General features: G+C 39.3%; 3 protein-coding genes across 6 annotated transcripts in view; 1 reads left to right on the top strand and 2 right to left on the bottom strand.

Moving 5' to 3' along the window:
• The first annotated feature begins 430 nt into the window (after positions 1-430).
• On the top strand, positions 431-6,027 carry LOC306870520 (protein FAM219A-like). Of its 2 annotated transcripts, none has more exons than XM_079417825.1 (6): positions 431-708; positions 2,524-2,623; positions 2,768-2,870; positions 2,962-3,042; positions 3,130-3,184; positions 4,270-6,027. In XM_079417825.1, the coding sequence occupies exons 1-6, from the start codon at positions 652-654 to the stop codon at positions 4,426-4,428; spliced, it is 555 nt and encodes a 184-aa protein (XP_079273951.1). In that variant the 5' UTR covers positions 431-651; the 3' UTR covers positions 4,429-6,027. The 2 variants fall into 2 exon arrangements, with proteins under 2 accessions (XP_079273951.1, XP_079273950.1); XM_079417824.1 differs by having other exon boundaries at positions 3,130-3,205.
• A 2-nt stretch (positions 6,028-6,029) lies between these two features.
• On the bottom strand, positions 6,030-11,037 carry LOC306870519 (Krueppel-like factor 9). Its single transcript, XM_079417823.1, has 2 exons — positions 10,296-11,037; positions 6,030-7,960 (listed from the first exon to the last, which is right to left on the bottom strand). The coding sequence occupies exons 1-2, from the start codon at positions 10,678-10,680 to the stop codon at positions 7,683-7,685; spliced, it is 663 nt and encodes a 220-aa protein (XP_079273949.1). The 5' UTR covers positions 10,681-11,037; the 3' UTR covers positions 6,030-7,682.
• Positions 11,038-17,096: 6,059 nt separating this feature from the next.
• The window catches only part of LOC306869695 (transient receptor potential cation channel subfamily M member 3-like), a gene marked incomplete at both ends in the record, with an annotated part of 111,627 nt that continues 106,274 nt past the window's right edge, over positions 17,097-22,449 (bottom strand). For 2 of the 3 annotated variants that reach the window (XM_079416562.1, XM_079416563.1), the window contains 5 exons: positions 17,097-18,600; positions 19,581-19,713; positions 20,093-20,286; positions 20,568-20,718; positions 21,863-21,970. In XM_079416562.1, the coding sequence (XP_079272688.1) occupies positions 17,097-18,600; positions 19,581-19,713; positions 20,093-20,286; positions 20,568-20,718; positions 21,863-21,970 (2,090 nt within the window). The remainder of the gene's footprint in view (positions 18,601-19,580; positions 19,714-20,092; positions 20,287-20,567; positions 20,719-21,862; positions 21,971-22,449) is intronic. The other variant, XM_079416564.1, reaches the window with a different exon arrangement.

Genomic DNA, 22,449 nt, shown 5'->3' with positions numbered 1-22,449 from the left:
CCAAAAAGCCAAATAGTAGACTAGCTAACATTGCTTATTTATTAGATTCTAACATTGCCTGTTTTTAAGCCTTATAGGCAGTTTTAGTAAGGTTACTATCCAGAAGCTGTCCAGGGTCCTGAAGTCATTTGCCCTGTGCTTGGTATTGGACAGGTGCATAAAGCACGGCCAACCTCTTTCAATACTGTAAACACGCAAATAGGCACAAATCCCGTTAATAAAAACATATTTGTTTGCATTCACTAGATGCCAGTCTGCCATCCCTGATCGACATGGACTGCAAAACAACAACATCCAACACAAAATCTTGCCATCTCGAGGTTACACACACCGAGATACCCCTGCACGATGTCTGTGTCTGATGCTAGTCTTGGGTGGAGCAGACATCGCCTCGATGGCGTTGAGTGCTGCTCGTGTCTCCAGACTCGTTTCTCCCGGAAGTGGGTGGTTAAGTCGCCACTCGGTCACTGCTGGCTAACGAGCGATCGCTGGGATGAAAGAGAGTCGGGGACATTCTTGGGGCTGACAAATATCCGACGACGCAGCTGTGAAATTGCATTTTTTTAACCAATTAGTTGCGGTATATCCGCAGAAATCCACCACAAACGCTCAAAAAAAGAAAGAAAAAAAGGCTGACACCCCGCCGCCAAGATGATGGAAGAAATTGACAGATTTCAGGTGCCGACCGAGGCAGAGATGCAGCCTTTTGTAAGTTAAATCAAATTGACTCTTTAACAACCGATTAAATCCCAAATGTTGTCAGTATGCGGTTTTAATAACGTTTTGATGCGCGAACGGTAGATCAATATGAACCAACTACACATTGAGTATTTCATTAGTCTCATGTTATGGCATCACAGACCGTTGTTTTTTATAAAAATGTCAAATATCTTATATTACGAGAGATCGATGATGGCGCTTCTATGTCTGATGTATGTTTTGCTAGCTAATGTAAGGATGCTGCGCACTGAGACTGTGTGCTCCCTGCATCGAAAACAACATCTGCTTCATTTTGTCTTATAACTTCAGCTCAACTTGTTCTTTATATTCGTACTTTCATCGTAACGCTGTCTGTAACGTTCATTTGAAATACTATGAATATTGCGTGATGTTTAATCAATCTCGTAGAGGTCTTTACCGCCTTAGATTGCTTCATCATGCAGAATACGTGCTAAGGTACCAGAATAATGTCCATACCCCTCCCACCCATGACGAATTCATCAATAATTCTCAGGAAAATAACCAGCTCTGCTCCAAGAGACATCTGGATGGCCCATATTTAACCCATGACCTGTACAGCAGCTGTCAGTGTGCCTCTGGTTAGTTATAGATCAGTGGTTCTCATCTGTTATTGCTTCAGGACACAGATTTTACATTGATCATCAAGCACAATATCAAACTGATTTTCATAGAGATGTAAACAACTGTTCTTCAGATCGGAAATTCTAATTATTTATATTAACTGTATAGGCCTAATAATATGTATTCATGCAGCAGATTAAATAGTCAAATTCTAAGGCCTGAGTTTCAGTTGAAACAGCTCAGATTTACATTTTAGTCTAGGATTAGTCTTAAGCCTTGTCTGTGAAACCGGGGGTAAATGTTAAAATTCAATTATGTCATGCTTTCTCTTTTCAACCACATACAATATATTATGGATGGAAATGAACATATTTAAAGGTTAAGTATGCAGTTTTTGCTTACCTGTCGAGAAGTAGGCCTAACTCTGCAAGTTCAGCATCTTTATTGAAACCATACTATTAAAATCCTCCATCTTGTAAAAAAAGCCACCAGTGTTTACCGTTGTTTTACCCCTTTGTCTGTCTTACAACTTTGCTTTGGCAAGTCTACGAATTTTGGCTTGTACTTTCTGTAACCGAATCTGAATATTATTCTACATTAATCGCGTCACGGTCTCACACCGGCTAAACACCTGCTGGCTCAGCCTGCTACAGTAGCCATGTCCAAACTCTCGCTATTGGTTGAACTGGAAAGAGATTGACGGAGACTGCTCTAAATGTTCAATGGTGCCTGGGAGGCTCAATGTTTACACTTTTTTTGGTTGCTAAACCCATGAAAGAAGTTACTCTGGATCTGGAACCCATTTTTTGGTTGTGACACTGATTTAGTGTATATATATTATATTATTATTATGTATATATTATATTAAATGTTGTGATGAACAATACAATATGAACAGTTTTTGCGCTCAGTTTATCAAAATGTGTTGCACTGCACCTATATATTTTTCATCCTATTTCCAGCTTTTGAAATTTTGAAATTATTTGCCACAATTCTTGGCCTGTTTCTTATTTGAAGTTGGTAAATTTCCCATCAATCCCAGGGTGTCATAATGAGCTGGGAGAAATCAAACAGTAGAAATAAAGTAAAGCTTTGTTCATCCACATTGATCAAAATGGACAGAGAAAGGCTCTTGTCAAGAAGAACAGACATCAAATAAAATTGACTTAATAAAACTAGACTGCCTTGACACTTCTTTCCTTTTTTCCCCTTTTCCACCAGGATCCAGCATCATCGACCACATCAGAGGCAGACTCAGATGCCAGGGAGAGTGAACCTGCCACTCTCAACTATAAACCTTCTCCTCGCCATATGAAGATAGGTGAGTTGTGGGATTGTATATACCGCCAAATGCTAATGCTATGATTTTATTTAAAGCAATTTTTGCAATTGTTTCAGATGACATGATTAAAATATAAGCATGTCTAATATTGGTTGTTTTTTGTTTTTTTTTTGCTTTGTAAAGACAAACAGAGAGAGTTGGTTAGGAAAGGGTCACTGAAAAATGGCAATGCTGGAAGCCCTGTCAATCAGCAACCCAAGAAAAATAATGTGATGGCCAGAACAAGGTACAAACAAGAGAAAATGATCACAGTCTCCACTGTACTGTTTTATTTCACATTAATTGAAAAACCTCTCTCGATTTCTCTTACCATCCAGGCTAGTGGTTCCCAATAAAGGCTACTCTTCTTTAGACCAGAGTCCAGATGAGAAACCTTTAGTTGCTCTAGACACAGACAGGTATGCTCTTCACTCTTCCTTTACTGATTTTACTTATGCCCCCATTGGCCACAGGCCTCAGACTCACTGTTTTCACTTGCCTTGCAGCGATGACGACTTTGACATGTCTAGATATTCCTCGTCAGGATACTCGTCAGCCGAGGTGAGGTCTCTAAGGGAACAGGTACCTATGAACTCTGGTTAATGTCCTAAGCCCCATACCACAAGCATCATGACAGTGGATTTCCTTCTCAAATGTCACTCACAATCTTGTATGCTCTAAATTCCCTTTTGTTTTAAATGTCTCTCTTTTGTTTTCCTTTAAAGGAATAGCTCACCCAAAAATGAACATTTCTAAACATTTACTCACCCTCAGGCCACCCAAGATGTGGATGAGTTTGTTTCTTCATCTGAGAAATTTAGCATTACTTACTAATGGATCCTCTGCACTGAATGGGTGTTCAAATAGCTGATGAAAAAAAATCACAAGTAATTCATTAAGATCTTGTGAAAATCTGCATGTTTTTAATACACAAACTCATCATTAAGATGTTTTTAATGCCAAACCATTGCTTCCAGCTAAAATACAAGTCCTCTATCCTTAATATTGCTTTGTAAAGTGATAAGTCATCTTGTCTGAAGCAGGAAAAAGTAGGCAGACATCAAGCACCATTTGCAAGCAAAAGAGTCCAAAACAATTCCAAAGAAATATAACAATTCCACAGCAATATTTTAGCCATAAACTAATGGTTTAAATAATGAATTTGTTTATTACAGACATGCAGCTTTTTACTTCACAGAACTCTAATTGGTGGACTGCATGTGATTAGGATTTTTTTATCAGCTGTTTGGACTCTCATTCCGACGGCACCCATTCACTGTAGAGGATCCATTGGTGAGCAAGTGATGTAATGCTAAATTTCTCCAAAACTTTTCCGATGAAGAAACTAATTCATCTAAGTCTTGGATGGCCTTAGGATGAGTAAATTGTCAGCAAATTTTAATTTTGGGTGAATTATTCCTTTAAAGGTCCCCATTGCTCATTTGTTGTTGCTAATCATGTTCATGTTGTTGTTCATGTCATTGATTCATTAAACCAATAAATGTCCCAATCAAGCTATTGAACCAACCCTGTTGTCTTATCAATCTATTAAATAACTGCTGCCAGGAGTATTGAATTCATTCATATGATTTAATTAGTGGCGTTTATGCAGCCCGGCCTGACATGCTGTCCGTTGCTTCCTGCAGCAGATAAACCAGGATCTGAACATCCAGCTACTGAAAGATGGATACAGGCTGGATGAGATCCCTGATGATGAAGACCTGGACCTCATACCACCCAAATCCGTTAACTCAACCTGCATGTGCTGCCAAGCCACCTCCTCCACTGCTTGTCAAATCCAGTAAATCTGTCACCTTTCCCCTCCCTGTGCTCCCTCTCTCTCTTCCCCTCCCTCGTTCCCTTTCATAACCTCAGATAAGACATCTAATCAATATTACAGAGGGAAATGTACAGTAAACGTTATGATGAACATGGTGTACAGGAAAATGTGAACACACACCCACACACACAAAACACATTACATCTGCTGATACACACACATAGACACATTTACTCTAACATATGATTATTAACATGACTATTATTGGTTGCTTCCTCCTATGGCAGGATATGCACTGTTTGCTAATACGCTAGGAGAGTCTGCTCACTTTCACCTCCTAGCTGGCATTGTGTTATACTGTACAAGTGAACGTAGAACAAATAAAGCATTGAGATGGCTTTAATTGTGAATTAAAAACAACTTGATGTTACAGAGAGTTTGAAATAGCTTATCCACTGAATTCTCTGCTTTCATGTTGCACTCATTGCATCAACGTCGTCGTTATGGTAAGATTTGATTTCCGTACGGATCTGGTTGGATGTTTATTGTTCGAGGCTGCTATTGAGGCTATACTTGGAATCGTTTCTGTTGAACATTTTTGCATGTTGGTGCATGCGTACTGCAGCGCTAACAGTAGCCTTGTCTGGCATGCACCTGGGCATCACACTTTTTTGTTTACTCTTGATATCTCACACGTGTATTTAATTGAATCACGTTTGAAGCTCCGCTGGATTTGACATGCGAATGAGTCATGAACGAAAAGGAAAAACACCAACCCTTTTTTATTTGATTGGTCAAGGTCTAGATATTTGTTATTTTCACAGTAACATCTCACAACAGACTGCAGATAATAAAATGATTACACGAAGACCTTTCTGTCTCTCAAAGCAGTTTTTCTAAGGTCAGAAATCACTGGGTATGATTTAATAACTGTTATGACATTTTTAAAAATGCTGTTTAGTTTCTTAGAATGTCCAAACATGTTAGATGTTTAAATTGCCTGTAAGCTTTCTTACAATAAGTATAGTTTTTTTCTGGAAGATGTTCAGATTTCAAAGACTTGAAGGCACCAAAGAATGTTTATGCTCCTTGTTGGAATCTGTCCATTTTAATTTAGCATTTTATATGCATACCACCGATCAGAATACATCACTGAATTTCATGAAAATCAGTTGTGGGCTGTTTAAAAGCACTGTTTTCTGCTGGTCTTTGGAACGAAACCTGGAATGCTTAACTGATCAAATCTCTGGCCTATCTTTACATTCATTATTATTAAAAATGATTCAAGCTGTCAATGATGAACCTGCACTGTTCATCTACACGTGAAATCTTTTTCACTTCCATTCAGCTTTGAAAGCCATCTTTACACTCTACTTATTGTCTAGATCAAGAAACGGTTTTCATTCGAACTGCTCATATTCACTTTTTAGTCCGTTTTAACTATGACTAAAATAGTGTAATGACCTGATGTATTCAATTCAAAGCGTAATCAAAGGTGAGCGTTTGTTGGACAAAAGCTGTGTTTTTATGTCATAAATATGTTAATTCTGTGAGAAAGTCCATTTATGTATTAACAATGTTGTTATTGGTTTCAGTGATATCAATAAAAGCAGACCTGAATGACACTTTTCTTTGTTTTAATTAACCCTCTAGAGACATAATTTACAGGTAATGAAAGCAGTTGAATGTTGCATAAATGATGCTGATGGAAAAGTACAGCACATGTATGTACAACAGTAGTGGCTCAAGGTCTGTAAGACACAGATACGCATCACAACACTTGCATTCACACTAAACAACTGAGAAGAGTTTTGTAAATTACAGCAAAGTACTTCTCAACTTGCTAATTACATTCTGCAATCTAAGAGTTCTTAAGCTCAAAACAAGGCACAGGTTGAGCATTTTTACAATGACAGTTTCAAATAACCTGCTTCTTGAATTCAGGCTCACAACCTACTAAACAACATATAGAACATCTGAACAATAAATTAGCACAGATACTATGAGACAATAAATGCCAAACATCTGTTGATCTGTTTTCATAACATAAAATATAAAAATCTATACAATTGTTATTGAACAAAGATCCAATAAATGCATTGATTTTTGATTCACATGTAACATTCAGTTTGTGCTAGTGTATTTTAAAGCACAATGGCTGCTAATTACGGTAGATTCAAACTAAATCTAGATTCAAATTACATGAAGTGTTTCAAGTAAACAGCTGATCAGTGGAAAAACTTCTAAACTCAAGTGGGACTTGCATGAAAATTAAAAACTCATTCACAAAACTAATAAAAAACTATGTTACTCAAGTTCATTGGCTGATTGTAAATAGGCTGCTAATAGAACCATCGGTAGTGGGAGAAATATACAATCTTTGTCTTTTTCAGCTGTTTAGTCAGTGTATGTATCTACGGCACAGCTTTTAGTTTGTGTTTTCCCATAACACACCTATAGATGGCGGTGGTAAACTATTAATGAGTCAACTTCTGTTAAGTCTCACTAAATCACTTGTTAAAAAAAAAAAAAAAAAAAGTTTCAAAAAGAAATAATAAAAGTGAATAAAACAGTATTTTCAATGCTGTACATTAAATAAGTTACATTCTTTTCCATAACTGATTAGAATATGCAAATAATTGCTTAGGACTGATAAAAAACAAACAACAACAAAAGAAAACACATAAAAGCTTGTTTGTGTGCGTAAAACCTCACACGATGCAAAGTTAATCTTATAAGTACCCATCTATTGTAATATCATACAAATACCATCTTCAACACTGAAGTCAACTGCTGTCCCCGTAAATAACACAAAAGAACCGAAAACATTCATAGCGGTTATTTTAAAACCCACTTCCAATAACTGGACCACTGCAAAATTTGACACTTCAAAGTGATAAATAAAATGTGTCTTGGTTTCAGCACGCAGAATATAGTTTTACTCAGAATGTGTTCACTTCCCTTTGTCACAGTGGGTGTGTAATAAATCCACTGGCTCCTGTATTGAAATCAATCTCATATTTGTGATATGTGATATAAATACTCCTATATATTTGAAATAGTCCTCAGAGTAAATGTTCATTACATTATTTCTGCCTAAATCTGATGATTTCTGTCTATTCCATTGAGAAGTCCTTGGAGAACTTCAGCACAACATATTTTGTATGTCTCCATTATGTAACACACCTCATCATTTCTCATATCATAACAGAAGCCCCGAGATCAGAGCCTTAGGAAAGAGAGACATCCAAAATGTGCAGCGGGGGGTCATGTGGTTGCTCAAACACCAGCAGACACGTGATCGCTGGAGCCAGAGGACGATGTGGACGTTGAAGAGTGTCGTCTTCGCCCGGCGGGACCCTGGAGCATGCTGGGGTGGAAGTCGACGTGTCTGCGGGCGTGCTTGGTGAGGTGGTCGCTTCGCATGAAGCATTTGTCGCAGAGCGGGCACATGAAGCGCTTCTCCCCGGTGTGCGTGCGAAAATGTCGCGTCAGTTCATCCGACCGTGAGAATTTCTTTGCGCAGCCTGGCCATGTACACTGAAAGGGCCTCTCACCTAAGAAAACACACAACGGAGAGAGAAATTTAAGACTGTTGTTATTTCCGCTCCAACTGAGAAAAACAGCCAGCGGCATAAAACTATCGGCACATCTAGATTTTTTTTTCCATGCATGGAAGCACCTTCACCGGCGTTTTGGCGACTTGTTCGGTGCGCGTCTGTGATGTCAAAACCGAGGAAAATGCTGATTTTTTTTTATAGGCCTAGTTGTCAGTGGATGTGAACGCACTAGGTGCATTCGACTTCATGCAGCACTTAGCAGACCGATCGGCGGCTGACTTGAAGCAGTGCATGCCGGTTAGAAATTTAGTCCGACTTGAACCGGCGCCGACCACACGTCACTGTCACGTGTGGCATCAAAGTACCGCGATAGCGTTTCGAGAGCAGCCGGCTGACTCAGCCGGCGCAATTTCTCCAGAGCGACTGCGGGAGCGCTGATGACGACACAGCTGTTTCATGATTGGCCAAATTCATCACATGAGAACAAGGACGTGTATTTCGGGTTTATTCTGACAACTTCAGTCCCACTAATGCTCATATACGGACTTTCAAAAAAATAAAAATAAATTAACTTTTCATGTCATCTTCATCTCGTAAATCATGTTTATTAAAAGATTACAATTATTTTTACTGCAATCACTTTTTTGTTAATTCGTTTATATAGGTTTTGTGCATAGGTTTATTTTGGACCTTTTTCATACAGACCCTTTACAGTATTAAGCTGCATAACCTATTTAGATCATTTTTTTATGGAATAAATCAAGTGTCAATCTTACAGACTTTTAATATAATGTGGTCATCGTGGATTCTGATTGATACTAATTGTCTTGTTGCTGGGTTCATCCATCTTCACTTTCATGTGATTACTACCAACAACTCTGGCTGGATGTCAACTTAATACAACATTCAGATCACTTTTATAAGATGGTATAATTCATAATAGAAAGGCAAATAAATTGGGCTTATCCGTAGGCCTGTTCATGGTGATCACGTATGAATGTTCATGGTGTTTTGTCTTACTAAAATGTGCTTACCTAACTGGAGAAATAGTAAAATAAGTAAACAAATATGTAACATCCTAATTCTTTTATCTGTAATGAAAACCACATTTAGTACATACAATTATTATCTTCATAGATTATTTTTATTAAGTTGCAGTAGCAAAAACACACATAATGAATCATACTGCACAAGTCAAATTTTCAATATGTTCTATTTATTTACTTAAAACTTGTTTCTGTCGTGATGACACCCTTTCAAAATATTACATACATCTTAAAGGTTTATTAAAACATAAACCAACATAGTAATAAAAAAAGAATCACTTCTAATGAAAATTGTTAAGTATAATTGCATTGATTGGTTAGTATTAGAAATAACGAGTCACACTGGTGTTGGGTATGGTCCCATGTCCCTTTGGATATATAAAAACAATACTTATTACATTGAACCTTTACTCACTTTCGTTGCTCATTGTGCTCAATTTCATACAACAATAACGGCAATTCTATAGCTTCCAGTTCGTCTGCAATAAAGCAAGCAAACGCCACGTGATCTGCCATGACTGAGGTAGATGCAGCAAACTACGAGAGCCCCGAAGTGTCCGACTTGACGACTCCGTTTTCAACTCTGCCCCTGACTGCAAGCGGCTACTCTCGTTTACCACCGTCTGTAGCCGTGCTTCAAGTCGAACGCACCTAATGACTGAGCGGGGCGGGGCTGCGCTTGGCTTCAATGCTGCACCACGTGCCCAATGTTTACAACTGGAATCAAGAGGTGTGTGCATCGCGTCATCGTTGCGTTGTTAGGTTATATGCGGTTATTTTTGTGCGTGTCGCATTGAAGTATGCGGATCATCAGGGACTAGTGGCTATGATGCACTTATATTAGACCAATTATAGAATAGAATACAATTGGGACAGAATAGAACAGACATTTAATCCATACGATGCATAAACCAGACAACAGTTTATTTCGCGATATGGGTCCTGCCTATTAACAAGCTTGAAACGATATCTGGCTACTTTTAGCATTTTTTCCCCTACACGGTTACGCAATTTTTTTGATCACACGGCGTCCTGCGTAACAGTGTGGACTAAGCAGCATGTTTGCTCACACTTTTTGATTAGAAACAGTGTGTATTGTTCCGCTCTCGTGTGTACCCATGAGCGCTCCGCCTGCGGTTACACCCACTGTTACATGAGTTCCCAAAACACGCGGGCGTGGGGCGTAATGACAGACTGCGTCCCAGATACACGAACAATCCGAGTCGAACCACCGGTTTTAGTTGATTTACTGTAGTGTACACATAAGCATTTTTATTTATTCTTACCGGTGTGTACTCTGAAGTGCGCCTTAAGATGGGACGATTTGCCGTATATTTTCCCACAGCCCGCATAGGGACAGCAATGTCTCTTCTCAGCGGATACATGCAGTCTGACGCGGTTCCGTGTCCTTTTCACTCTACTCGCGCTCTGTCTGCATTTCTCCCGGTTTTCCTTCACGCCGGTTGGATTGTCCGCATCACTGTTCACTATGCATTTGCCGCTGATTCCGCTCGGGATGCACTGATTTAAGTCCAGCAGGATCATTGCGACCATTAACAGAGTCCGGCTCTCTTGACTTTCTTCAGAACCCTCCTCGCCGGCTAGTTTGTCTGAGCGGTCACCGTGTGAAACCGGCCCCAAGGACCTTGCTGCAGCATCAACGTCCGTCATTGTAGTTACCCTATCCAAAATGTCCTGGAAATGGAGATATCAGCTGCTACTTTAACTTAAACACACTAAAACTTAGGGAGCGGGACTCTCATTTTATGCGCATCGGGATACAGATGACTCCGGAAAACGTGGATTCACGCTTACACGTGTCTTTTCCAATGTGACTGATTAATGTTCCAAGCGAAGAATAAGCGTGTGTCGCTTGCGTCCACACGCACAAGTTATCGAATAAACATCCAGGTGCCTATTCCCAATGTTATGTCAACCACATCAGAAAGCGTGGAACTTTGCGTACTGTCATCCCCTTCTATCCTCATAAGTGCGTCAACTCTGTGCCGCTGTTTGCTGTTCTCATCTGAAAGAAACTACTTCGCGGAATCCCAAGGTGTCATCATAAAACTCGTCGCTGATTGGACACGGGGGTCCAAGAGCGACGCTTTGAATGCAGTACCAGGAATCACCTAGGCAGCATGAGATTGAGGGGTCATCGATCCAATAGTCTTCTGAGTATCAGATGAGGGGCGTGCTAAAATAACAGGAACTACGAGCAGCATGCGTCCTCCTCCAGCAACCGATGCATTGGCTGATATAGCCTTGTTCAGGGATAGGCAACTTCGGTCAAACACACCTGCCTGTAACTTTCTAGTGATCTTGAAGACATTGGTTAGCTTCATCAGGTGTTTGATTAGGATTTGAGCTAAATTCTGCTGGACACCAGCCCTCCAGGACCGAAGTTGCTTATCACTGGCCTAGTTGTTTCTAAAAAAGCAGTAGACGTTTGCATTGATGAGATGAAGCGTTTACATTTATGTACAGTTTACTGGATGTAAAAACATGCACACACACACACAAACTGTGTGAGTCAGTTTCACATTGTATTGCATGCAGTGAAAAATATATTAACATAAGCATAAAATATAGAATTCCGTAAATAAACCATTTAACAGGTTGATTAGTGTATATCGGACATTGCACCCAAAAGAGGTTGTTAAAAAAATATAAATATATATATGTGATTAAACTGTGTTCAAATAATTGAACTCTGCCTGGCAAGCTCACGACCACTTTAAATGGAAACAGCAATATCCATTTCCTCGAAATTTGCCTTCGACCTGAATGCATTCTTTTATCTCTCAGCTTTCAGGGAAGCTGGTCGCACAGAAGCATTGAGCAACTGAACTCTAACACACGAGAGCAACACGTTTCTCCTTTCTTTCAATAAAGCGTGCAAGCAGAGGCTGTGCTGCTGCCCATGCATGGCCTATAGAAGTTTTGAGGCGGACCCTGGCGAAGGGTCTTTGGACGGGGCCAAATTAGCCAATGAGAGCAAACGTAACACGACTCTTTTCGGAGTAATCTCCGGACTCACGGAGCTTCACACTGAGAGACAGTTCTAGGAAAGTATGGGAACAACACTTGCGACCCCATTTCAAGGGTTTATACATAGACATGAACATTTTATGATACTGTTGATAGCCTACCAAAAAGCGTATAGCAACATTACAGTAGAGAGGACAGCATGAGACTATCAGCAATCCTATTAACACACACTTAAGCAGAATAGGCTACTCTAATTTTTAGCATTTCATATAGGCTATATTTCTACACATTTCGTACCATAAAACTCGTTTATTGCTATTATTATTAACAACAATTGATGGTATGCTCTTGAGATAGGTCTATTTACTTTTCTTGGTAAGTGTAGACAGTAAAGGGAATCGCAGGATAATGAAATCCAGGTGTTGTTTTGATTGTACTATTTGAACTCATGTAAACAACCTACATGTTAACTCGTGTAGTAAATCATTTCGTTTCTAACAACGCTGTCAGTACGAGATGGGTCACGTTGTTATTTCGCTCTAACCAGCCCCACACACACGTGTCTGTTTTTGTGGAACAGAATGTACCGTGAACTAGAAGTGAACTTGGACGCCTCCCTACGATGCAGAAAGGACAGTGCAAGCAACGCTTCCGCTTAAATGCAGAGTCACGCTTATGTTTCAGCAGAACAGTACGCTGGCCGTTTCCGATCTCAAGAAGGATCTGTTCTTTGGAATTTCGGAATGCGTTGCACAGTATCCTACCAAAGCTGGTAAAAAGCTCTAGTAAAGATGCACGAGGCATAAGCTTTGTAGACAGGTAATTCTCGAGACGTGGGACTAAATAGGCTAAGTAAATAAAAATCAAAGAACCGTTTTGAAATTTGTTCAACGCGTTCGCCTGTGTTTTAGTGCATCCTGCTGTTCCTATTTTATCCAAAAAATGCGTCTCTCCACGCTATCACTCAATATGGGTCAAAACCACCATATACAAAATGAACTGCCAAATTTATAGGCTATTGTAAATGTTTTTGTAATGCAATCATCTAAACATGACCACACTCACCAAAGCCTGTTGAACTCGACGAACGCTGAAACAGACAATTGGGAGCTTTGGAACATTATGCATGCTTCCAGCTTTTAACATAATAAACCAGGTGCCATTCTCTGGAAATAATGTGACAAGCTCCTATAATTACACTGGAACTGCATGTAAAGTGAACATTAACAATAATAATAACAAAAAAAAAAAAAAGAACCACAATGATGTTTTGAATTATATATATATTCTTTTATTTGTTAATACATGCCAAACATCTTATTCACATTGAGGAATACACATTGTATTTGCATCCAAATACTTAGCCGCCTTCTACTGTAGGACAAGAGTCCTCGGATCCCGCTCTCTGTTCTCATCTTCTGTAAGAACAACATGCATTTTAAAGACACTAAGTAAACTAAGACCTTTCCGTTCAAACTACAGCATTATTGCAGAAAACATGTGCTTGGACTTGTTAGTAGACAAGTGCTCACCAATAAGTTTAAAAAGAAGTGGAGGGGAAAACTTGACTAAAGTGGTATACAATTCACAACCTTTTATGCTACAGTATAGGAAAATATTAAGAAAATACTGTACATAAAGTCATAAGTCATGTCATTTTGGCACACTGGGTAGGTTGTCATAGTGTAATGTCTTCTATCAGACACACAGAAACGTTCTCGTAAAATCCTATCATTATATTAAACTCGTTTTTTACATCCACAGAAAGATTTACAGATCATATACAGAACATTTACATGTGGAAAAACAAGTGTCATAAATATGCTTGCTCTTCTATCCCAAACAAAAACTCTTAACAAGAGAGCAAAACAGAGGATAGTGAGATAAACTTGCATTCAGTAACTTAGAAGATCAAATGCCCTCTCCATCTTCTTTTGCTGGAACCAGTCCAACATGAGGGTTTGTTAAAAGACATTATCCAAATAATACAGCATGGACATGTTTTAAGGGCCCATGTATTGTTCACGTGTTCATTTCACCTCCGTTTTAAGGCTCATTGCAGTATAATCACCTTGTAGAAGTGTTACCTCTTTCCCTGTGAAGGAGAGCAGGCCCAAATAGGAAATCAAGTTTGAAATCATACAAAATGAAGCAAATCTGATTAACATAGTGAATGTCATACTAATATTGATATTAAACCACAGTGATTAAAATTACTGCTATGCACAAAAAATAAAATGTCTTTTAGTATTTTGCTTTTGGTTCACATACAAGCTCTAACACCAAGTGTACATTTCTACAACTCAGAACACTGTGACTGTAATAAATGTTTTCATATCTCTTAACAGTATTGCACATCGGTAAGGCAAATAAAATACATCCTATGAGTGATACACGTGGTGGAAAAGTGACTACATTGAATAGCACACTGGATTTATGCCAGAGATACAAAGTACATTTGTGTATTGCTTTAAACTGCACGGTTTCATTTGATTTAAGTTAAACAGCAATTTAAAACAGTGTATTGTCAAGTAGTAAATGTTCTATTTTAATTAAAGTGATTGATTTATATGCAATTTTTTTAAAAATGGACAAGTCAAATCTCCTTATCCTTCTGAATGCCCACAATGATAATTATTTTTTCTTCATTATAAACAATAAACAAAACATAAATATATATCTTGATTAACCATAAAGAGGAAGATTTAAATTGCCAAGGCATACAACTTGCTGAAAATAGAAGAGAATATTATATATTAGTGATTATGTCCTTCCATAATGTTAACATATTAACAGAGAAAGACATATTTAACATTGAAGGGATCCCTGTCTCAACTGAGCTGATGTGCTTTTAATATCTTTCCAAATGAAACACTGCACTATCAGGTTGATTAGTGATGAGACTGGTGTGCATAATGAACTCCTGCTTTAAAGTGCATAACACTTCTTACTGACTCTCTGTGGCGTCTTGCATAGCAAGTCAACATATATTACCTGTTTTGTGTAAAACAATATACACTTATATCAAGACAACCAGGCTTTTTGCTTTTAAATAAACTCTATGCATTTGCAATAGTCTGAAAAGTATGTTTGTTAATGTTAATGGAATACTCTCACACTACTATATATTTAGCCACTGTAGCACTTTTTTGTATGAATGGGAATACTTAAATGACCTGCTACCTGCAGGATACAACCTGAACACACTGCATAATACTGTAGGCGACAATTCAATGTGATTGACTGTTCAATTGGAGTTTAACATTTTGACATAACATTGAGTTAAATAGGTATTTCCAAATACTGTTTACTTCTTCCACATACTATTTTAAATAGTATGCAGTATAAAGTATATACAGCGCAGTTAGCAGTAAACTAGCATTCCATACCAAACATGCTGTTAGTGTAGGGTTCAGCTGGTTACTTTTATTTAGATATACTCAAATGGGAACCCTGCTGTGATATATTTGGAACAATACAGACTACAAAAGACAAAACACGATCATTTAATGCTTTAAAATGTGTTCTCTGTTTAATAGCGAGAGTGGAAATTGTGCACAAACTTATGCTGTATTCAGACACCTCATGTAACGTTACTGTCCGCTGTAAGATTATGAAGCTTTTTGAATGCAGATGTATACACCCACATGGGCCGAGGAGTATTTCAAAGCTCCAAAAGGTTAATTTTGTCATAATAAAAACCAATTATATTCTACATTCAACATCTTAGGGAAGATATGTGTATGTTCAACTAATCTGGTGTGTGGGCTGACAGAACAAATCTTTGTATACACAAAAAACTGTCAAACTGTCAAAGTCCTGTTTTCATTTACGTTTCAACTGTTTTGGAATTAAACCATCACTCTATCTGGCCTGTAGGAGATACACAGTCTATGAAGAGAGCGCATGATTCATGCTGTCTCGAGGGTGACTCATCTAAGCTAAAACAGTAAGTTGCATTGCAAGGTTGTGTTAAGGCCTGTTCACACCAACACAAATGTTCAGCACAAAAATTCAGTTGCACGTGCAAGCAATTTGTCTTTTCAGACCTATGCAAAAAATGGCAGACAGGCTGAATGGAAATACAAAATCACTCCCTGACAGTAGGTGGCACTTATACACAAGGAGAAATGTTACCCTGGTACTTAAAATGCTATTTTAATAAATACTTCTCATTTCTGAAGCTCACCTTGTCACACAGAGTCAAATTTTTCATATTTATATGTACATGTTTTCAAACAGCCATTCATTTTTTAAATTTTTTTTATTTGCTATGGTGTTTATCAAACAACACCAAATACAGGTGTACAGAGCCAAGAGTTGGTTCCAAAGCAACAGTAAATATCAGAGGAAGGATCTGCAAAATAGTCTGTTGCCGAGATCATACTTTGAGCATACACAATTTCTTCAGACACAACAACTATCCGATGTCACACTCTAAAGCGTCTTTTAAAAATCTTAAATTCAACACTTAAAAAAAATGTATATTCTTTTAATTCAGCTATGAGGTCATGCCGTTACATTCCAATCTTCTATAGGTCGCATATCAGAGTTGACCAATCTTAAACTTTGGAAGGCAGCTAATTTTTTTGAGTGTTTATTCGCTTACGTATGAATATGAAAGTCAGTGGAACGAAAAGTGTATTGTGACCACCCCTTAAGTTGTAGTTTATGTAGCAGCAGTGGCTGTGGGCATGTGACCAGTTTTTTTTTTTTGCAGTGCAATGAAAAAGATATTGGAAACCTCTCTAAAAATTAAATTCTGCATTAACAGCCGTTCACTCAAATGACATTTTTTTCATACCGAACATTCATCTTAGTGTTAACAGGCCCTTAATCTCAAGGTTTTCACCTCAGCTGGGAACTAATGTTGGCCTAAGGGCAGTGGTCATCTTCTGAGAATATGAATTCTAAAGAACATTTTGCATTGCAGTGGTATAACGGAAAAGTTGATACCCATGATTAAACATTCCAGTGTACAGCTAATTACTCACTCAGACAGTACTAATTAACGGACTGGCCCTTGGATTTTAAACGAGGTAGAGCCATCCTACAGGAACTAGATCTACAGTGGCATCACTACTGGTATGCCATCATCACGTGTAATTGTGTCTGCTGTCAAAACTTCGGAATGCTGAGGGTTTGGCCGGATTCCTCATGGACAGCGAGTCTGTCTTACCCTCCAGCCTTGCCCCGGCTCTGGCCTTCTGGAAAGGATTCCTTGAGCTTCCACGACCCTTGTCCATTCTCTCACTAATGGAGAAGCTCTTTCGGGAGTAGATGTTGGAGTGGGACTCCTCTGAAGAGGAGCAGCTGTTTGCTCGCTCTAGTCTAGAAATCGGCGAACAAAACGCGCCCAGCGCGAGGCCCAAGCCCAGGTCTGTGCCCATTCCCCCACTGCTGCTTTGACCCCTCTTACCTGTGTCTGCTGACCCCTCTGCGGGTTCCTCCGGATCAGATTCTGCATGACTGAGCTCGGCGTCTCTCTCGGGGTGTGAGACGCCCAGGTCCTGAGGCTTATCGAACGTGAAAGAGCCTCCAGGGGAGTCAGACCTCTCTGGGACAGGGTAAGGGGTAGAGACGCAACGGATGTCGATGCAATCTGTTATGCTGGTATATTCGGCTGCCTTCACCTGCATGCCCATGCCGCCATAGTAGCCACGTGATGTGAACATCAGGCTGTGCGACTTAACCAATGGCGGCTCGTCCAGAAACAAAGGCCCTGCTGCAGACAGGAAACGGCTGCTCTTAGACCGCTCGAGAATGCCAGCCGATGGTGGCGGCGAGGGGTCCAGGTCCCAGGGGGGCAAGGTATCTGGCAGCAGGTGGGCAGAGCAGAGCGATAGATCAGCGGCGGCGCTGTCCTCAAACAGGACCGTACCATCCGACTGTCTTTCGCTGCCCCCTGCCCTTCCGCTGGAGTCCCGCCCACCTGAGAGCACCACCTCCATGATCTCAGAATGGAGAGATGAGTCTCGAGCGAGAGATGGAACTGTCCGGACCGGCTCCAAGAAGCTCTCAGTGGGCGGGATGTCCTCTGAGGCAGAAACATAGATGTCTATGCAGGAAGAAGGGCGAAGCTGCTGCTGCACCGATAAAGTATTCAAAGGTGTGGGCTTGGACTCTTTGGGACCTGCTCCTTTGGACACAGACTGTGAGCTGTTGGCTCGATGGAGGCTGAACAATCTGTCTTTAAAGAAGCCTTCTCCTTGATCTGCTCCAATTCTATCCTTGGAGGAGGGGCTTACGTAGAAGGAGTGACTGCGGACACGTGGGGCCAGAGCGGTCGGAGATGTAGGGGAAATGGATTCCTCGCCACCCTGCTCCAGAGACTCTTGCAGCCTGTAGGAATTACCTTCTTGGCTGTTGAAACTGCTCTGGCGCAGGATGTAATTTGTATCTGTGCAGTCAGATGATGTCCTAGACCGGGCTTTGTTGACTTCGCCTCGATCCATACCAGCAACTCGCTCCAGTGCCACAGCAATGCGGCCGATCATCTCCTCCATCTGGGCGAGCCGGATATCCACAGTCTGTAGGGACGCTTTCATGAAATGTTCCCTCTCATTCACTTCCTCCAAACGCATCGCCATGTTCTCCACCCTGAGTGATCAGAGACAATTTCATGAGTATTCCTGAGGCCAATTCCGAAAATCTACAACTATTAATGTTGTGTTGCTTACACTTCACATAATAGTGTTTACAGTATGTTACACTAAATGCACAACTGTTCAAAGGTTTGGAGTCAGTATTTTTTTTTTTTTTTAATAATTAATACTTTTATTCAGCAAGGATGTATTCAACTGATTATTGTTTTTACTTTAATTTTGTTCAAATAAATGTAGCCCTGGTGAGCATGAGAAGCTCAAAAACAAAACTCTTACCGACATCAAACTTTTGAAGAGAAGTGTACATGATCAAGTAATTATTGATAGTAATGATCATTAACTGAATTTGTATATTTGTATGTGTGTACAGTCAAAGTCCCTTTAAACATAGGGTATTCTATAGTCTTTGGTACAGTACATTTGAATGAAAACAGACTTTCAAACTAGGGTACAGGGACCCCCGGGGGCCACAAGAGGGTGCTAAAGGGTTTTGAGAGAAAAGAAAAGAGTTTACAAAATTAATTTTCCAGGTTCTCAAAGTTAACATGTTAAATTTAAATATTTACTAGATATTTTTTAATGCAATATCTTTTTAACATGCTGTTCTGGAATAATACATGTTTGTGAAAAGACCTTTACAAATAAATCTGAACTGAATTAAAATGTTTTTCTTCTTTATAAATCTAAAATTACTCCAATGATGGTTAGAAAAAATTGCAATGTCATCCAAATTTTAATTGGCTTTGGCTTGAAGCCAATTAAATAATTCTGAGCACAACTTAATATTCTTCTCACAAAGCGTACATGGGCCTGTATGCATGAAAATATATAGCTGCCTATATATTTTAGGAAGGGGATCCCCTGCAAGGGGATGATCATATTTGGGGGTCCTTGTCATTAAATGCTCAATGACCTCTGGTTTAAAATACAGTTTAAAATGTTAAAGTGCTGTTGTGTTGTTTGAAATGATTTAACCTTTCAGATGTCACACGTATTCTCTCATCATTGGAAGAATTGAAGCGGTCATCTTTCTCTCTGAAATACTCCTCCACGCACTGCTCTTCAAAGTCATGTACCTTCTTCAGTTCATCTTCAGTAATGAAGAGCTCTGTGGGGGAGAGTTTTTTTTTTTTATCAGTCACTTTTTTGTGACATACCAGTGAAGTCCAAGTGTTTTCTGCTTAATTTAACTTTTCTTTTTATTTTAAAATGTTTAAACCATTTTCACACCTTATTAATATGCAGTACGCATGCTGCTGTTGTTGTTGTTGTTATTATTATTATAAGGCACAAAAGTTTATGATTTGGAACAGAAATGTATCACTATTACAAAATAATCATGTTTGGCAAAAGATGGTATCAAAGAGAATCTTTAAGTCGACATGAGTTGGTTTCACTCTCATTAGCTGTATGATCTGAGAAAACAAAATGACTCCTGCTGTCATTTTGAGGCTTTCAGTATATTGCAACAGCATTTTATCACTCACTCAGCCCATAGTCCCGCTCATCCTCATCATGTTTCCTCCAACGACAGCAAAGGTGTTTGAGGACCATAGTTATGTGGCTGAAAATGATGAGAGGAGGAGGAAGGACAGGACGTTCATGGAAGGTCATGATCAGCTGGTACCTCTGGAACTTCCACACCTGGTTGGAGATGGACTTCACTTCAAAGAATGTGTTACTGTGAAATAAAAGACAATATTAGCGACATACAAGATTTTTTAAGTCATCTCAGCCTCAAAAGGTGTGCTCATAGACCACCCACAGTCCGTTCGATCTGATGCAAACAAATCTGCAAAGCACTGGAAACAATTGCAAGTTACTATCAGATTGCCTGACTTAATTATGCCTTTAGTCAAAAGGCTGGTATTAAGTAATATTTTGTCATTAAAAGATTTGTGGTCACCTTGCTTGTCCATTGTTTAGAAAACCACATACAATATAAATATTAATTCAACTTACTTAAAGACAGCAATGAGCAAATTAACCAGAAGGATGTTGGCCACCAGCAAGTAGCAGGCCATGATGGCGGGAACAATCCAAGCTCCGGTTTTGCAGGGTGGGAGAGACACGATGACTCCTTCCTCTGTGGTGATGTTCTGGCCACATGGAGCTGTTAAAATAACCATACAGTGTTGCCAAAATTTAAATGAACAAACAACTAGCAATTACGGTCACTTTAGAAAATAGACAATCTCTCCCTCTCTTCTCTGACACATGCGCAAAAAAAAACCCCAAAGTCAAAAGTGGGTTGTGGATAAAAACTAAATGGAAAGACTATATGCACCAAGTTGTGGAATTCAAATATATTAAAAATATATTCCATATGTAAAATTGCATCCCCAATATATTTAAACATATGCAATGTTTAAAATATATTGATATTGAATGTACAGCAGTCTTTTTGATGGTTGCTTGTAGCGCAGGTTAGAATGTATTGACAATACATCATACGTTTTTTCCAAATGGGATGGTTCAGTTGCTGTAGCTTTCAAGGAGAGGAAAGTCAGTCAGGTTCATATTAATTTACATATTTGTGAGTACATTTACTAGTTTCAGAATTTAAAATCACACTCAGAAGCCCAAAGTGAGAGAACTGAAGTAACATGGTTTATCTTAAATTCGCAATTATTCTTAATTTTTTATTTTTTAAATTCCAAATTTATTCTGCCAAAAACACTGACAACTGAACCACATGAAAAAACTTTCATATTGATGAGAGGAGGCAAATGCATCGTTGTTAAAGGATGGACATGTGAGATGGTCTTTCCAGAAACATTGAGCATTTGGAGCTTATTTGAGGACACGCAAAAGGGCACGGATGCTCATGCTTTATTAGATATGCATAACACGTAATATCAAGCCAGTAGGGTGTTCCAACGGTAAGTTCAGTTTGCATTGTGAAATGAGAAGGAAATTACACTGACTGTGAAGTACCACCAGAGTAATGGGATGCCAGTTGGTGCTAGCTGGCTGTGGGAGGTTCATGATGGTGACTTTAGCGTTATTCAAGTTCCCAGTTTCCATGATAGGGGGTTTTAAAAAACTGCAATGGGACCTTGACAATTTAGCTGGCATAGAACCTTCAACATTTGCCCCACCACGGAAACCTGGCCATTAGCCTTGCAGTGCCGTGCAGGGGTGTCGCACACTCAATGACCACCAGGGGGGCGGAGATGAGGTGATGATATGACCATGAAAGTATTATGGTTCTGTAACTGAGATAAATCTAGCAGAATTTATATATTGGAAATTGCCTATATGGGATGGACCACTGTTACGCCCAGTTCCTTGAGTGCGAATGTAATTTTCGACCAGCCAGAGTTTGTCATTCACTTTGTGCTGTAGCTTCCTACTATTCACATCTGAAACAAAGAACGAAAGCGTTATTTCAGCTCTCTTATCTTTGGGCCATCCATCTCTCAGCACACACAAACAAGCAAATGACAGTATGCAGACAACAAGCAAACACACTACTTAATGAGGAAACACAAAGACACGCTTAAACTCTACAGCATACACTTCATACACAAGTCCTCTTGGCTGATGCACTGCATTACTATGAGTGTACTGATTTGTTCCAGGCAACAAGATGTAATTATAAGAGAAAATACTACCTTACTGCTTCGAAACCTGATGGATTACAGGGTAATATACAAGTCTAACATCTTTATTATTCATAATAACCTAGAAGCAGGTAGAATCATTCATTCTGATCATAATTGCCACTATGAAATAGGCTCACCCTTTGTATGTATCTTTTTGACTGTCATCTGATTGTCTTTTATTCAGTCTGAGTGAACTAAACGGTTATGATGCATGGTTCAAATCATATTTAAAATTT

Source organism: Barbus barbus, assembly GCF_936440315.1.
Source record: "Barbus barbus genome assembly, chromosome: 5".
NCBI classification, from domain to species: Eukaryota; Metazoa; Chordata; class Actinopteri; order Cypriniformes; family Cyprinidae; genus Barbus; species Barbus barbus.
This window is presented reverse-complemented; position numbering and strand designations above follow the sequence as displayed.